This window comes from Vipera berus (assembly GCF_964194415.1).
Source record: "Vipera berus genome assembly, chromosome: 1".
Classification (NCBI taxonomy): domain Eukaryota; kingdom Metazoa; phylum Chordata; class Lepidosauria; order Squamata; family Viperidae; genus Vipera; species Vipera berus.
In genome coordinates this window covers 69,608,536-69,627,311 of record NC_138202.1, presented here as the reverse complement: position 1 = coordinate 69,627,311, position 18,776 = coordinate 69,608,536, and the positions used below count along the sequence as shown (strand labels likewise).

Here is an 18,776-nt window from a genome sequence, read left to right as displayed (position 1 = left end):
TCAAAGAAAGTATTTAACCATCCATCCATCCATCCATCCAATTTCTAGGCTGCCCCAAAATGACTCTGGGCAACTTTACAAATCATATGCACAAACACATGGGAACAAATGCAAAAAACCAATCTCCCATATCACCAGACACCCTAACCCAAAGTTTTTAGTGCTTGTCTGAAAGTGGGTAGGGTCAGGGCCAAATGAAGATGCTGCTCCTGAGAGAAAGTGTTTCATCAGAGAAAGTTCACTTCCTAGATCCCGCTAGACCAGTGATAGCAAACATTTTGATCTTGGTATGTCAAAAGCTGGGAAATGCCTGACTTGACTCTACTGGTGTGTCACCCCATCCAACACCACCACCTCAAGCAAAAGAGAAACAATTCTCTATCTCCCCATCATCAAGGACATATGGAACAACACCACCACCAAGGTCCAGGCCTGGACTTCAGCCCTAGTACTGTCACTGCCACTCAAAAAGGCCACCTCAAGCTGTTCCCCAAGGCCTTGGGAAATGATGTGATTGCCTCCATGGCACAGCACTCCACACGATTTGCCACGCACCACTCAATTTCTGTCTCTTTCTGTTGACCCTACAGCCTATGCAAAGCTGCTCTGGGTTGCACAGGGCCTTTGATCTTGAAGTGGCTTCATGCTCTTTTGCAGACACTGCAGCCTCCAAAATCATGTGAAAGCACATAACCTGTTCTCACACAATTTTCAGAGACTCTGTAGATCATGTGAAAGCACAGCCCCTCATGACTTCCAGAGGGTTTGTAGGCTGCATGAGAACACACTCCATTCTCATGGCCTCTGCAGCTTCCTAAAATCGTACAAGAATGGCACTTGCTTTTGAGAATACTTGTTGGGTTTTGCCAAATTTTGGTGTGTCACCCAAAATGTCAAGCTGTGTCACTTTTGACATATGTATTATATATAGATTTACCATGACTGCACTAGACGATGCTTAATTGACAGGACCAAAGCAAGCTGACTGCTATTAGATTGTACAGAGAAGGCGCCAGGTGCCTGGCTTTTGCCAGCTAAAGTCTATGCACCAAAATTCTGAAACAAGGATTGGTGATACAGAATAAATTTAATAGTCTAAAGAAAACATGAACCTAGATGCAAACTACATTTTTTGTTAATATATATTATGCATTAATCCGAGCATTAATCTTTGCATTTTTGCTACAATTTTATTCCAGCCACATGTATCTCTGTGGGCATGTGGTCTTTGCTGCTGACTGGAATCCTGATTTCCTTTCTCCTTTTCTCCCTTGACCTTTAAATGCTAATCTGGTCACCTAATACATATTTAAGGCCTTATATCTTCTCATCATAGTGGCACATTTATTTTCCCAAGAGAACAACATGCCTTGCTAGAGAGCTAGAGAGGAAAAAACCCTGAAAAGATCTTCTATTTTCCTCTTGTAGACTAAAAAAACTGGGAAAAATTGTTCCTATATGAAAGGTGTCTTGGAAACTATTAACAGGTTCTTCCTTGTAACTGAAAGGGTTTGTTTGTAATATTTAAATTTATTTATTTACTTATTTGTTTCTTTGGTTGTTGTGTGGGTCTTGCAAACAGCGTAGTGTTACAACTTCGTGTGGTAGCAACAAAATAGAAGAGTTCCAAAACAGTTTATATTCTGTTTTGAGACATTCTTTGATTCATGATTCTTAAAAAGCACATTTAGGAACAAGTTTAGGCATGCACAATCCCAACAAGAGAGTCACTTGTCTCACTTGACGGGAGACCTAACAAATAGGGAGTAAATTCCACACTCATCAGCACTGATAATGTTACCTACCTGGGTAATGAAATATCTGCAAGCGAACAACCAAGCTCAAAGAAGCACCAAGGACCCCTCAGTTCAATATATATTCTCTTTTAGGGCTATTTGTGCTGTTTTACCTATATAGATTTTTATTATCTAAGTTCTGTTGGATTTCTTAGAGGTCTGCAGTGATATTGACCATATTATCTCTCTCTGGAATTATTATGAGAGCTGGGAGTAGGGGCTTACTCTTCTTTGGTAGTTCGCCTCCTTGATAGGCAGATGGTAATGGGGAGAGGTCAAGCCTTGGACAATCTTTTATGGAGTGCCACAGGGCTCAGCCCCTTTCTTAACATCTGCATGAATCTACCCAGCATGGGACAGGTTTCATCAATATGCTGATAATATTCAGGTATACAGGTAATCCTTGACTTACGACCAGTCATTTAAAGATCGTTGAAAGTTATGACAGCCTTGGACAGTGTATTTTATAGCCCATAAAGCATTACCAGTCATTGTAAAATATGTTATGCCACCACCACCCCTCAGTCACATGACTGCATTTCAGGCTCTTCGTAACTAGCTCACATTTACAACTGGTTACAATATTGCACAGTCACGTGACTGCGATTTGTGACATTTTTAGCTGGTTTCTGTTAAAAAGATGCCCACTTGGGTGAATGGATTCATACTTATGACTTCCTGATTCACTTAACAACCACCATAAAAATAGCAGTAAAATCGGTTCAGTCACTTGGGAGCCCCCACTTATGACCATCATGACTTATAACTTTCATGACCTATGACCAGAATTCTAGTCCCAACTGTGGTTATAAGGTTGAGGCCTATCTATATATCTCTACCTGGGCCAAGAAGAAAATGTAATCCATGTCCTGACCTGGTGCCTGGAGGCTTTTGGGATCTGGCTGGGAGAAAAAAACCCTGAGCTTAGATTGAATCCTATCTGGGCTGAATGGATATGCATTTAGAAGTGAATGCATCTAGATATATCCATAGTTGATTTGGGATGGGGTAGTGCTTCTCCATACAAAGTGTGCTTGCAACTTAAGAGTTCTCTTGGATCACAGCTCCTGTTTGAATGACATGTGGTGGCTGTGGTCAAGGTTTTTGCATAATTACATTCAGTTCTTTCAGCCCTTATCATTTTGTGGCTGGAATATTGCACATCAGTCTACATGGGATTGCTCTTGAAGATCTTCCAGAACCTTCAGTTATGGGCACAAGGAGGTTACCCATGAAACAATGCTACTATGGGAGTTGAATTGGCTGCCAGATAGCTCCCAATGCATGACTCAAGACCTTGATTTCTCCATGACTATCTTCTTCAAGTTGAGATTGCCTGTCCATTTTATTGAATGTCCTACCACCAAGGAAAATCTGACTTCAGAAACCCCACGATTTAACTTTCTGCATGATGGTCTCTCTCCTTTGGAATAGCTTATCCTCTTTGGAACAGCTTACCTCCCCCATCCCGATAAGTAGATAACCAGACCATTCTTGCTACATTTCTGACAGCCATTTGTGTTCAACATGCTTATCTACTCACCTCAGCAGTAGCATTAGCCAAGACATGTTTGGACAGATCTTCATATCCTTTCACTGAAGAAGCTGAAAAGGTGCTAGGTGAAATAATTAGGCTATGAGGGTACCTATGGCTGCTCTTCTCCATAGATGAAGAAGTCACAGGAAAGGTCTCTGTAATACATGAGATAAATAAGGAGCCTATACCACAGATCTGATCTGAGCCACCTACTTACAGGATGTACAAAATGGGGCAAATGACTAAAATCGGACCACTTTAGTGGACCACAACATTCTGCTTCCTAACAGGCAATTTTCTAAAACAGTTTGAAAGCAACATGCCCTGAATGTTCATAATCCAAATTCTTCAGATCACTTCAGACAAGAAGAAGTGAAAGTCTTCTATTCACAAAGAACTCTATTTCATTTGTGGTCCACAGTCATTAAAATGAGCATATAAAGCCAACAGCTGCTGTTGCCACTATTTCAGAAACTGGCCACTTCCTTCTTAATAAAACTGGTTAACGAGCTTTTAAAAATCAATTCTAAAATTAAATCTAGATGAACTTATTGGGCTGAGATTCTTAAGGCTGCAGAGAATACAGTATATATTCAAATATGCACAGAACAAATTATGAGGAGGAAATGGTTGATTTGAAAATAAATTCTACCCAGCCCTTCCATTTTATTCACTATCAGCAGAGAGAGAAAATTTAATGGCTTGGTACAGTTATGAATCATTATTTCTCCCCAGAGAAATCTGGGCAGGATGCAATTTTCCCAGGCAAATGATACAGAATTGATGTTTAATGAGCTCTGGGGAAAAATGGGACACTTCCTCTTCTTTTAGAATACTGTGGAGTCCTTGATGCTCTCTGACCTTAGTTATTTGCTTGCAGATATTTCATTATCCAATCAGATAACATCATCCATGTAGTGTTCAGTGTAGTGAACATGAGAGGGAGAGAGACTGCCCCACACTCACTAGCACTGATGATGTTATGTAGTTAGGCAATGAAATGTCTGCAAGCAAACAACCAAGGTCAGAGGACATCAAGGATTCCACAGTTCAGCCTAGCCCTAGACCATATTCTCTTTTAGTATAAAACACTTTCACTTTTTTGGTTGATCGGATGGCCAGCATAAGTTATACATAATCGATTCTGTTCTGTTGTTGTTGTTTTTTGATACATGAAACATCCTGCACATATTTGACACAGGACTCGTCATCAAATGATTTATCCAGCCCTTACCACTAGCAGATCCCTTTTGCACTTGTTTGAGCATGCAAAGCTGATGATTTCTAATAGCTGAGCGTCCTCTTGCATCTTCTGCTGAATGTTCCACGTCCTCGGCACAAAGCTAATATATTGGGGGGGGAGGGGAAGAAAGTAATATAAGATTATTTATTAATTTTGTTTATTGAGCATTTATACTACCCCAATTATAACTGACTGTGAGCAACAGACTCTGATTTTGGCTTTTGATGGATGACAGTAAGAATTTAGAATCATGGAGATCTCCATTGGGTAAAAGGAACAGGAGAAGACAACATATGCTTGGACCTCATAGAAATCATCCTCGGGAGAAAATGAAGCTAATAGTTTGTAACCATGCTGCTAATCATCTGCTCAATACACAATATTTGTTATCTCACTTGATTAAGCTTGTGGCCATCCTAAATCAAACCTATGGCATTAAATAATATATCTTATTCTATAAAGCCCTTTATTTTAATTATTTTGTTGAAGAGAAATTACTATTACCTGGGCTCCTTGTTTGCTAAGAATACTAGCAGAATAAGTAGCTGTGTTACTACTGTTGTATCCAGAAGTTGGTCCTGAAGACAAACTAAGGGTGGAATCTGTGTGTAAAGTGCTTGTGCTTACAAGAGTCTTCAGCTTAGTTTCTTCCTATAATAAATAAATCAACATTAAGAAATGCTGTAAAGCAGGCTAGTTTAAAGCTTGTTCACTCTATTTCAGACAAGTCATTTATTTTATAATATTTATTTCATTCCAATGTTCACGACTTCATTTGTTCTGTTTGTAGTTATTTGTTCAGAAGATAAATAAAACAGGTGAATGAATCGTCCTAACAGTGAGGACAATTAACCAGTAGAACAGCTTGCCTTCAGAAATCGTGGGCACTCCATCACTGGAGGTTTTTAAGAAGAGACTAGACAGTCACTTGTCTGAGATGATATAGGTCTTCCTACTTGAGCAGGGGGCTGGACTAGAAGACCTCCAAGGTCCCTTCCAGCTCTATTCTATTCTAAGATGATGTCTTCTAAATGGTATTGTCTTCTAAGAATCATAGCTGGATGCAAATGTTAAATAATTGAAATCTTCAAAAAATTTTAATGATTTACAAAACCCCATTTGGATTAAAATTGGTGCATTCTTTTCCTCTTCTTTCAATTTTCTCTAGTAATGGAGCTACCTCAAATTTAGAACATAAATTAAGACAGATGTGAGTGTCTATTTTTAAAGTGACTTGCAAACAGTATTTCACACATTCAGCTACAAAGGATTCTGTCACCTAATGCACAAAAACGTTGGTACATTATGTATCTTCAGACAAGCCCAGATCATGAGACGCAGCCTTAAATTAACACAAACAGTAAACTAGCCAAAATAATTTGAACACTTGCCTTCTGCAGCTGAGAATATATTTGTTCTCGAATGCGCTTCTTTTCTTGCTCAGCTCTTTCCCGAAGCTTGTCCCTCGCTCGTGCAATTTCAGTTTTAGTTTCTTCTTGTGCTCTCTGATATTCTCGAAGCAGCTGTTCAATCTCTGAAGGACGCTGGATCCTCATTTTTGGTTCCTGAACCCTTAAAAATGTCATTATGGTATTCTGTGTATTGATTGGTAAGTCACATTGCAAGCTTTTACGACACTGTATGAATGCTTTTAAAAATAAAGAAATAATTCTGTCTCTTAGGGATGAGAATTAATTTTGAACTTAGGAAAGAATTAAAACAGGAACTATTATCAGTCTAAATTGACAATCATCATTACAGGATGAAGACTGCTTCGCTGATGATTGGGAAGCTGCAAGCAGAGGGCCAGCCCTTTTCATGAAGTGCTCTGGCTAACATCCTGAGCAGTCTTTCCTAGAAGGGCAGTGGCAGGGCCACAATCTGGATGTGGACAGAGGCTTGTGGCAGCATGCGGTCCAGGTACTCAGCAGGCTGCACTTCCCATCCTGGGAGGTGGAAAGGCACCTGCCAAGGAGGCCAGCCCTAATTATGAGCTCCATCGTTTCACCACACCTTGGGCCCAGACTGGGACAATGTTTCTTCTGGAGGGGGAGGGGGGAAGTGTCTCTTCCCCTCCCTGCTTGGTCTGAATTGCCGCATGACAGTGATTCCCCTCATTATGAGTTGCCCCTGTCCCTGCGTTCCTATTGGCCAGCATATTAGGGGCTGATGTTTCTTCTGATGGGGCACCAAATTGTCCCTGTGTCTAGTTGGTCAGGGCAACTTGTTCCCTGCCAACCCGGTCATGCTCAATCAGCTGTGCCAACCCATCTCTGCCTTCCTGGCTATGCCCACCCACCTGGGCCAACCAGAACACGCTGAGTCATCTGTGGCAAGTCATCCGCGCCGACCCAGCATGCCCACTCATCCATGTCAACCAGCCTCGCTCATCCATTTGCACAAACCCTGTCGCACCCACGCTTCTGTTCATACCCATCCACACCAACCTGGCTGTGGTGAGTTGTTCCAGGCCCTTCTAATTGGCCCTGGGTCACCCTACCTTGTATTTTCTACAATATCTCGTCTCAGTTGCTGGAGGTATTCACGGCGTCGGCTGGGCAGATCTATTTCTCTCTGGTTACTGTCCAGGGTTTGCAAAAAACTCAGATGCTTTTGTGGACTAAGACTGCGACTCCTTCTGAAGCACTGAAGTCTCTCTTCTCTCTGTTTCCTTAAAATTTCAATTGATTTCTTGTGCCTATTATGGGAAAGGGAAAAAAGGGTATTTAAAAATAAAATAAGTTGTATTTTTTAAAAAACATTAACAATTTTACAAGACTGATAGAAGGGGGAAGGTAACATATCAGATGGAAGGAATGTAACCTTATTTAGTATGAAGGTTGAACCTAAGGCTGAAATAAACTTGCTATGTTTAGTATACATTATTTCCAGGTTAGGATGCCTTGGGCTGCAACCCCTTTGCTGAAGTGTGTTATGGCTATAAAATACTTCCAGTATTTATTCTGGAATCTATAATCCCTAATTTACCAGAGATAAGGATAACTCAGAATCCCCTGCCATTGTCTTACTCTAACTGCTAGGTTTGAGGTTACTCAGTAGTATTCAGGTGCCAAGTAGTATTTGAACATGTTCTGATATTATACTTCAGGTTTTCCCCCTTTCCTCCCCTTCCCTCTTCTCCCTTCCCCATCATTGGTTGTTAGTAAGAAATTAGTAATATCATTGTATTAAGTTCATAAATGTTTATGCCTTTTAATAATAGCTGTGAGTCTGAAAAGATATTACTCCTTCTGATTTATGGTTCTGGGAAAAATTCATTACACATTATCAAGAGGGAAAGCTCTTGGGAAGATATGATTAACAGCAGCTGCTCAAATTTCAAAATATCTACTTCTGTTTTGCAATATTTTATTTTTCTTCCATTGATGGTGGTACAGGTAGTCTTCGACTTACAACCATTTGTTTAGTGAATATTCAAAGTTAAAACAGCATTGAAAAATGTTGACTTATGACTGCTTTTCACACTTTCAACTGTTGCAGCATCCCCATGGTCACATGTTTAAAATTCAGACACTTGGCAACTGACTCATATTTATGACCATGGCAGTGTTCCAAGGTCTTGTGTTCACCTTTTGCAACGTCCTGACAACCAAAGTCAATGGGAAAGCCAGATTCACTTAAAACTGTGTTATTAATTTAACAACTGTAGTGATTAACAACTGTCTCAAGAAAGGTCATAAAATGGGACAAAATCCCTTTAAAAACTGCTCTGCTTAGCAACAGAATTTTTTTTGGCACAATTGTGCTTGTAAGTCAGGGACTACCTTTATGTCAAACACTTGCTGTATTTAGCTAATGTGTAATGTGGAGAAAATAATTACCTTTCATAAAGCTGCTGTTTTATGGGCACTGCTGTCAATTCCTCACCCACTACGTTCTGAAGAATCCTCAGTTGTGCATCAGTTTCACCAATCCCATAGGTCAGCTTTGCTTCCGTGAGTTCCACAGTAAGAGGCTGCTGACTCATATCTAAATGTATTCCAGACATAACCTGGGCACGCTCTCTTCTTAGTCTCTCAATCTCTCTTGCTCTCCTTTCGCTAAGTAGAGATCTCTCTTCTATTTCGGTTGTTCTTTTGTTAACTGATTTCCCTTCTGTCTGGCTGTGGATATCACTAGCACTGAGTGTCAGGCTAGTTAAGGAAGAGTGAGGAGCTCCCTTCACACCACACCAATTGCTGAATTTATTGTGCATGGGCAGGTCACGAAGACTGTAACTTCGATGTCTGTGGGCTTTTACTAAAGAAGTATTCCCATTTAGCAAGATTTCAGTATTACATACACTATCAATATCAGATCCTGTTTTTGTATCATCGTCGTCATCATCATCATCTTCAACATCATCTTGCAGGTCACTCATTTCTGACCTGTGAAAACAACCAGTCTTCTCATTTCTCCAGATCTGAGGGCACGGTTGAGAAGAATCAGGAACACATTCATGAGTTTCTTCAGATTTTACACATGAAGAGGTATTATGCTCATTTAAAGATTTTGGTAAAGACTTCTTAGATGGTGAACATTCTGAATTTCTAATGGAGTTTCCACTTTTAATTTCTCCCGAGAGGTTTCTTGCCCTTCTCATGGCTTGTGTCTGACGAAATGAATGTTCTGCAGGAAGGGTTTCTCCATGATCATCCATTACATATTCCCCGTGGCTAGAAAGTTCTAAAGTACTGCTTGAGTGATAAAGTCTTTCAGTGTGAACTGCAGTATGTGTGTCAATGGTAAATCTTTGCTTTTGTTTTTTGGAAAGCACTTTGGTCGTGTTTTTATCCAAGCCATTTCCAGACCTTTTATGAACATCCTTCCTCTCTCTAGGTGGGGTAGACTCACTGTCCACCTCAGCATGTGAACAAGTATCAAGACATGATTCCCAAGAACACCTATTATACTGTAGATCTGAATCTTTTTTCTTAAAACCAGTTCCTGAATTTTCAGTACTTTTCTCCTCTTTCCCAGCAGATGGTTTGGAAGAAGTAGTTGAAATCTCTGATGTATTTTGTTGGTTGATTGGACTTGCACTTAGTATCAAAATTGGGGAAGAAGCTCTGTCAACTAGGAAGTTGTTTTTACAATACGGTTCCCTTGTTTCTGAAATGCTAGTTTTATCAATAGGATTCTTATCTTGAAAATAACAGTTGGGAGACAGAGAGATACAAGAAGCAGGATTACTAACAGCAGTAGCTGAAGACTTAAGTCTAGAATTATATAATGGGGAGGCAGTTGGGTATACTTTGGGACTATTGAATGCAGGTGATGATGAAATAGTCAATGGTGCTTTAGGCACTTCTGAGGAAGAACTGGAATGTATACCTAAGGTAGATTGAGGCAAATAATAATGTTCTTGAGTATCAACATCATGACTTCTTATGTCAGGCATACTCAGCAATTTCCTTCCTTTAGTTTTTGATGTTCTTTCCTTAGGTAGATTTATAATATCTGGATGTACTAGCTTCACAATAACATTTACTTCCTGAGATTTCATTAGGTCAGTTTGCATATTAGCAATAATTTGTCTGTCCTCAATCGTATTTCGAGGATATCCTAACATGTCAGTTTGAATGCCTATGTCTTCTGTTGTCTGAGTATGGCGATCCAACATGCTAAAGCTTGTTCTCTGTTCAACTGCTTTATGGTAACTTGGTTCATTGTCCTTTATCGTTTGAAAGGACAAATTTCCAAGCAGTTCAGAAGTGTTGTGAAGAAGCTGTGAGAGATGCATGGAAAGGTTCTGCACACTTGACCAAGAAGAAGGTTCTTGGAATGAACTCTTGCTTGGCTCAGGTTTTTTTGCAGGTAGGTCTGTATAGCTTCTGCGATGCCTCTTCTGCCTCTTGTGCTTTGCTGGAGCTTCTGTCTGGGTTTCCTGATCACGAATAAGTATTTCTTGCTGTTTGTTATATGCTAAATTTGTTTTAGTAGGGTAGAATAGAACAATTTCATCAACTTGTGTGGAAGTATTTTCAGACTGTTGAGTGCATCTCATATCTGGAAGAACATTTTCACAAGTGGAAATGCAATTTTCTGGTGTGTTTTCAAGTTCATCCTGAGAAATATTTGGATCATGTTTGCCATTTCCATCAGAATGTGTAGATTCAAAACTTTCTCTTGCAACATCCCACCTGTGGAGATCTTCTGTACTACTAAGGGTGCTGGACAACATTCTTGCATTAGCATATGAACTGAGGTGAGAATGGAATGGAGAATTTTGAGAATTCAAGCCATTATCCACACTAGAACATCTCATAACAGTTTGATTATCCAAACTCAGTGGAGGAGGATTGCCGGAAACGTCACTTGCACTTCCGAACACATATTGCTTCCAACCCATCTTGCAACATTCATCTTGCTGCCATGTGTGTATGTAAGGGTTTATATCACTTGAATTAAAGTGCATGGAATCATTATTCTCTTTATCTAGTTCATTTGCTGCCTCCAATTGATATCTCAGTTCTTTATTTTTGTTTATATAACCATGCAGTGGAGTAATGCTACTTGAGTATTTGCTTGCTTCTATATCTGTAGGATTATCAGTAGAGTAAGCAACAGCTTTTAGGCAAAGAACGGGAGGTGAATCTGAAGAAGGGATATCTTGAGATTGTTCTTTATAGTCTCCTTGGGCTTCAATAGATTTCTTTTGAAATTTGGGTTTATAATTAATTGCGACATTCTCTGTCTTTAATTTTGATAAGCTTTTAGCACTGCACATGTCATCCTCAGTTGGAGAGGGAGGCTCAATGCTCATATTTAATTCCTGTAATGACTTAGAAGCCAGATGCACAGAAAAGTCTACTTCAGAAGTTTCTGAAGCACATTCAACAACAGAAGTAGCAATCACTGGTGCTGATAAGCTATGACTTTGCAAATCTGACCACTCTCGATCTTTTTTCATTCTCTTTGCATTTTGTGAAGTGGAAATGTTATTTTTATTCTTATGTATAGCTGGTGCAGGTTCTTCTTGCAAAGTTAAACAGTCATTTATTGACAAATATCTGGAAGGAATTCTGTCATGTTTTCTTGAACTGTTTAGTTGGTCTGATGTCAAAATCTCTCTCTCAGCCTTTACCATCTTCAATGCAGTTGTATGAGAGTTACCTATTTCTGTAGTAGAAATATTTATTGCATCCACATTGCTACTTAAATATAGTGTACTCTGCTCTCTTTCTAAAACAAGATTTGTATTTAAATTGTGGTATAAAGTTTTGTCACTATCTTTTAAGCATTCTTTTTGTGGTAAAACAATATTCCGAGGTTCCTGACAATCAGTTACTTCATGGCATTTTTTCTCAGACTTCAAATTATGTATTCCATTGCAATCTAAAATTGAGTTTCTTTGACAACTAGATAATGGGAGACATTGATTTCCTTCTGCAAGAAAATGAATTGTTTCTGAAGCACACAGTGGTGGGTTAAGGATTTCAGAATCTTCACATTGGCTTTCCTGCATCTGACTGGCAGTAATTGAAGGACAGTTTAATGGAGAAGGGTTTAAAGCAGCAGGTATCAAAGTCTCACTGAGACTTGTGTTGCTTTTAAGAGATGTTTCTGAAGATGAGGAACAACTATCTGGCAAATCCTGGTGACAAATCGAGTTATTTTCTTGGAGTTGAAAAGTAGCTGACAAACTGGAATCCAAAAGAGAATTGTGCTGTGAGTTGGTAGATGAAGTACACGTAGAACATGTAGAACACTCTTGGGACTTTGGGGGGCTAACATTTTTAGATAAAATACAAGCTGAAAAATCTCTCATAGAACATTTAGGTGTTGTTGTTTCATGACTGCTTCTTTCATTAAAACATGGAGGGGTAAGCAAGTTTTTTTCTGGTAGTTTGGTTTCTGTTCTAGTCGTGTAATTGTCAGACCGTAAAGAGGCATTTTCTTGGTCACAGATACATTCAGGGAAATCATTTTGACTTTGTTTTTTATTTTGATAGATCTCTTCAATGTGACCACCATGTCCATCATTTTTGCTGTCTTGCTGACATAAAGCATAATCCTCTGCACTTGATACAGGAAGATCAGACCCTTCGGAGTTAAGAAACTTACTCTCCTCAAAATAAAGATCATCTGTAGCTAGTGTATTCAAGTGTCTAGCAGAGTGGCCAGAAATATAAGAATTCATATTACATCCGGAACCACAGTTGTCCATACAAGGAGTATTTTCCCATATGAATTTGTCAGAATTTCTTGAAAGAGTCTCACCGACTTCAGAGGTTGCTACAGTGTTATCTTCTATAGAGAAATCATGAGACGTTCTGCGTGCACGACTTTCTGTGGTTTCTGTTTGACATCCCCCAAATTGATTACATTTTTCAATATTGGTTTTGCATTCACTTTCAATGCACTTGGAAGTAAGGCATTTATTTTCCTGATTATATTGCACTAATGAGTCCACCTCTTTCTGGCTGACACTATTCTCAAAACAATCTTGAAAAGAATATGTCATTTCTTCTATCTCATCTTTGAATACTGAAGTGGAGAATATTTTTTCAGAAACTATTAAGCCCAATGTAGCACTTTCTTTCTGAGGTATATTGAATGAATTTAACAACTGTTCAGACTCTTCATGAAAGTTGCCTACACTGTAACTTACAGAAGAATCCAACCTTTTGTGAGGGAAAACATTGTTTTGTGTGTTGTCACCAGAAGCATAATCTAATGATTTATGGCATTCCATAAATTTTGAATATGTGCCCTGTTTATTAGGACTTTGCTCAGATGCAGAATAATTTAAAGTTTTATTTAGCATTAAATCATCTACAGATTTAGCCATTTCCTCTTTGTCAACAGAAGATAGTGTTCCAGCTTTCCCATTACTCTTTCTTTGTGTATCATAATACTGAAGTACTTCATTGCAGACATTATTGCTCAAAGGTAGTGTTGGATCATTGGCTGTATTAGGATCACTGTTTCGATTTTCTCCATATTTAATTTCTGTTTGTAACAAAGGACATGGTGTGGGATCATCTGAAAATCTTTCAACAGTAATTGATGTTAAACCATAATCTTGATTTATATTTTCTGGTGCAGTTCTTTGGTTAACTGGCATCAAATTATCAACAGTATCAGCATCATTCCTTGAAAACATGTGAGGTAGCAATCCTTTTTGTTTGGATACTTCATTTAAAGATGCATCATTATCTGAACAACAGTAACTACATATGTTTGCTGGTAAAACTTGATCTTGGAAGATATCCTGTTCTGGATTTCCATTATTTTCTTTAAAACACTCCCCTTCCTTTTCTGCTTTGAAAGTATGCATGGTTTGTGCCTTAATGGTTTGAGACAGAGCCTCAGGTATACATACTTGTCCTGGACTTATCAGATGTACTGGCTCATTTTCTTTAGGAAGGCAGCGCCTTGGTGTAGACTTATAAGCATCAAGACTGTTTTCAACAAACTTATCACAATGTTCTGAAATAGAATTCTGAGAATAATGTGGGGAAGATTGAGGTGCATTAATGCTTTCAACATCACTAACTTGTTTGAACTCTTTTTTAATTCCACACCATTCAGTGACACCTTTATTATCCCCTAAATTAGCACTAGCATTATTGTCTTTCAGTATTTCCCTCACATGATTCCAAAGATTTGCTGATCCTTTCTCATCATGTGTTTCAATACTATTAATACATATGTCAAGTAAATCAAGTTCATCATTTTGTTCTTCCAATTTAGAAGCAGTGAAGTATATTTCCGGTATTTCAGCAGTATCGTATTTTGTTCCATCACCGTTGCCACAATAAATAAAACATGGAGTCTGATTTTCTTGCAGCAAGGAAGTATTTTCAGCAAGTGGTAACTCCGTTAATTTTGAATTTGCACATTCCTCATTTTTTCTTCCCTCCCTTTGTTCTTTATCTACTCCATCAGAATAGTTTATTTCCTCATCAGCTTTATCTTCCTGAATAGCTTCAGGATATTCTGTTAAGCCTTCTTTTGAAAAGATCTCACTATATATATTTTTATCTTCTTTACTGTAGCTTAAATTAGTATCTTGCCTATACTTCATGGTTACTGCAGTCTCTGATGGTTCGGAACCATGGATATTTTCTGTACAGGTATCGTTTTTAATTAGTTGGTCAAACGCGTCAGAAAACTCTACTGTGCTTTTAGAACTTTCTTTTATATCCTCAGGGAAAAAAAGTTGTTTTCCTTTTTCTTGGACTTCATTATGATTAGTAGTAGGTATGTGGGTATTACTCTCACACCTCATTGCTAGCTCTGACTCATACAGATCTTCTTCACTAGAATCAGTGAGCTGTATTTTCTCTTCATCTTCTACTGCTGCAACTACAGAATGGTTTGGGCAACATTTCTCATTACCATTGTTGGGTCTCTGAATCAAATTAGAGACTTCAGAGTTTTGCTTACTTTCTAATGCTTCAAGGGTACAGTAATTGTGTAAACGTTTATGTTGACTAAGTTTCATTTCTAACATGTCACATTCCAGCTCATTGATACTAATTACTAGCTTATTGAGTTCTTCAGAGTTTATGGCTGTACTATTGCATTCGGTCTGATCTCCCTCTGACATCCTAGGGATTCTTCTTTCAACAGACTCTTTTAGATTGTTGGACATTTTATTGGTATACAGACAGAAATTTTGGGAAGCTGTGACTGATAAAATTCCATCTTCCCCCAAAGTTCTTCTAGAGTCATTTCCAGAGTCATTTCTGGATAGACCAGAATGGAGTCCTCCTCCCAAGCAAACATTCTTATTAAATGAATAATTCAACTCTGGAGCGTCTTTTTGCTCTTTTATTGCAGGTGTGCAACAACTTGTGTTTTTTTCAAAGTGAATGGAGTTATACACGAGATGATTAGCTATCTCTGGGTGTTTCTGATCTGGAGGATTGCTATTATTTTCCATAAAAGAAGATCTCATCTGACAAACTTCCTTAATCCTAGGTATGTTTTCATAACATATATCTGAGCTGAACTGCGGAGTGAATTTTTCACTTATTTCACAAGAACAATCAAGTGAAGTATTAGTTTTTTTCTCACTTCCATCTGCATTGGAATGTACTGATTTGTCAATCACAAAATCCACAGATGAAGGTGTTTTTTGTTTGGAAACAGAATTTATGTTACATTTGTTATCCTCACTGCTGTTCTCCATCATATTTTGAGCACTAAAACTTGAGAAAGCTTTCTGGCTCACGTTTGTTCCAGAATAATCAACTTTTATGCTTGAAGAGGAACCATTCATTAAACCTTTTGTCTGAAATTCAAATTTATTTTCTGAATCGCATTCTTCAGCTCGAGGTACTTCTTCCACTTCTCTAAATGAGGGAACCTCTAAAGCAGATTCCCTCAGGACATCCCTGCACTCTTGCATGCTGTCTTTTTCAGGTTCAGAGGTCTGCGTTAATATTGCAAACTGGTCCCTGGAGTGAAGGGCCACCTTATCTATGTGGTTTAACTCAACTATTTTTGAGTCTCTTGTGTTACTACCAGAATCAGAACTGGCATCTCCCTTTTCAATTGTTCTAAAGAGACATTCTTCAAAATCAGTGTTTATATAAATTTCTTCTTTCTGTAAAATAGGAGCATTTGGGACAAATGTTAAGAGGTTGTTTTTAAAATCTTGATCTCTGGAAACCTCAGAATAAGGTGATGAAACAGACTCTGAGGTTGGTTTCAAACAGCTGGATGTTTCTTCCCATTCACTGGTGGATCTTGCTTCAGATAAGCTATTTAGCTGTTGACAATTAGATGTGGGTAAAGAGGCATGCTCACTGTAACATGGTTTTGTAGGAAATGTGGAAACATGACCAAATGATGAATTTTTGCTTGAAAAAGAAAACAACGATGTGTCTTCTGGACCTTCTACTTCAAATTGTTTCCTTGTTTCTGGTAAAGGTACTGATGGTGCTGTAGATGAAATTAGCCTTTCAATCTTATTTGGCTCATGAGAAATCTGATGGGGTTTTTTATAGCAAGTAATAAATGATAATTCAGCAGCTGATTGTCTTACATCATCCCTCTTCATCCAGTAGCTTGATTTATTAGCAGGGTACATCTGAGGAACCCAAAATTCTGAACGGTCTTGAGATGAAGGAACAGTTATTATAGGTCTATTCTTTTGATTTTTCAAATTGTTGGACAGCCAAGCATCTGTCAAAACTGGAAGATTTTCACCATCAGTGTGTGACACTTGATCTGCTGAGCCACCTTGACCTGAGAAACTGATTTTCATCTTGTTCAGTGTTTGATCACAAACCGTACTAAACTGTGAGCTGACACCTAGATAAAAAGAACTTGCATTGAGACTCAATGCACTACTTTCACTACAGATCTCAAGCTTGTTCTGTGGGTCACTCACAACAGAGTCTGACCTTAGGTTTTGCAACTTCCAAAAAACTTCTGCTGGCACTTCATCGTAAGGGTCTCGTTTAGATTCATCTGCCAGATCTGACACCTCATCAGCATCACCTAAGCTATCCAGAGAAAAGCTTCTCGCATTGATAGTCAGATCGCCTGATGTGGATGTGCTTGTTAACTGTAAGAGAGATTGACGATTCTCGTCTTTGCAGAACTTAATAGGTTCTTGATGTACTTCAGGAGAATCGTTCATATTTTGGCTTTCGGCATTGTTTTCTTTTTCTGTAAGTGAATCTTGTGACATTTGGCTGTCACCACTTTCTGAACCCTCTAATTCCACAGTGTCTATTTGAGCTGATTCTTCCAGGTGACTCAATTGTCCTGTCAAGACTTCTGAAGTGGCACACGAAAGGGAATCCACAGAATAATTACTATCTGTGTCAGAAAACTCAATATCCTCACCTTCTTGCCAGCTGATCAGTGGATCAGGGATTGTTTTGGAGATTCTATCATTCAGCATTTCAGCACTATGCCATCTTCTTTTTCCATAACAAAGCGATACATAACTATTTAGATTATTAAGGCTTCTTGCCGATGGTGCCACCCTTAAGAATTCATGCTTTTCTAATGGATGTTTGTCCAGTGAAACCTTTTTAAAGTTCTTTGGGGTTTGGGTCCATTGTTGAAGATATGGTTTGCCATATATTGATGATTTTTTAAGTTTCTTCACAGAATTTCCAGGAAATGAACTTTGGTGCTTTTTTCTTTTATCCACCTGAAATTTTCTATTGGCTTCCTGAGCTGCATTCTTTTCTAAGTGTTGAATTAATTCTCCTAGTTGTTTAATTTCAGACCCTTCCTTCTTAGTTTCAGGCTCATGCTTTTCCTTAAAATTTTCAGAACAGGCCTTCGATATCTGGGCTTTAGATCTGGTTGGTCTTAAGCTACTATCTGATCTGTCCATTGTTTGCTTATGTTTACTAAGATAAATGACTTCTGTATTATTATAGTTATTTTCCACTATTCCTTTATTTCTGAAATAGATATCCTGTTTTTTGATTATCTGTTTCTGGGCTAAGAACGATCCATCTTCTTCATGAGTATTTCTTCTGGAATGTTCTTGGACTGCTCTGGGAAAGTATTCTGCAGATGGAGATTTCCTTGGTGGATTGATTATGGAGCATGTGTAGTTATGTGCTGAGGTAGATAACGGAGAAGGATCGCTCTTCAAGAAAATACTGTAGGAAAAAGACAACAATTTGAGAATAAGTTTCCCATACTTTCCTATGAATTCGTAAGGCAACTACACCACTAGAGACATTTATACAGGAGCTAAGAGACTGCTCCATGAATGGACAGATTGAGACAAGAGACCAGGGGGACCTATGTTAACACTTTATAGTACAACTTCATCTTCTAACTAAAAAGAGAATGTATATATGTAAATTAAATTAATAATATGGCACTTTTCCTCATTCCCATATTCAATTTCTTATCCCCAAACAATCTGTCTGAAGAACAAAAGAATTCCAGGAGAAGGGCTCATTTTAGTTATTGGAACCAACAAGAAATTTTAGAAGCTCTCAAGACTATGGTTTGCCTGACTAGGCAATCTTAACACATTATGGGTTGATTTATGAAGCCTAGAGGATTTCTGATGTTGAATTGATGCTTTTACATTGAAAAATGTCACCCCTAACTTCATATTATATTATTTGAGGTTTTCATTTTGTTTCTTTTAATAGTATTTGCAACCACTGATAGAATTTTTACTTACCACACTATTTGGCACTTATTACATAAGTCTTTCTAGATTATTCATTTCAGAAAACACTGAAGTAAGAAAAATGAA

The 18,776-nt window shown here is 38.4% G+C and overlaps 1 protein-coding gene across 1 annotated transcript in view; it reads right to left on the bottom strand.

Moving 5' to 3' along the window:
• The window catches only part of STARD9 (StAR related lipid transfer domain containing 9), a gene marked incomplete at its 5' end in the record, with an annotated part of 104,197 nt that overhangs the window by 6,082 nt on the left and 79,339 nt on the right, over positions 1-18,776 (bottom strand). Inside the window, 7 exons of the mRNA XM_081326065.1 lie at positions 3,340-3,488; positions 4,568-4,676; positions 5,081-5,227; positions 5,968-6,148; positions 7,077-7,274; positions 8,419-14,650; positions 14,801-18,162. Coding sequence (XP_081182191.1) covers positions 3,340-3,488; positions 4,568-4,676; positions 5,081-5,227; positions 5,968-6,148; positions 7,077-7,274; positions 8,419-14,650; positions 14,801-18,162 — 10,378 coding nt within the window. The remainder of the gene's footprint in view (positions 1-3,339; positions 3,489-4,567; positions 4,677-5,080; positions 5,228-5,967; positions 6,149-7,076; positions 7,275-8,418; positions 14,651-14,800; positions 18,163-18,776) is intronic.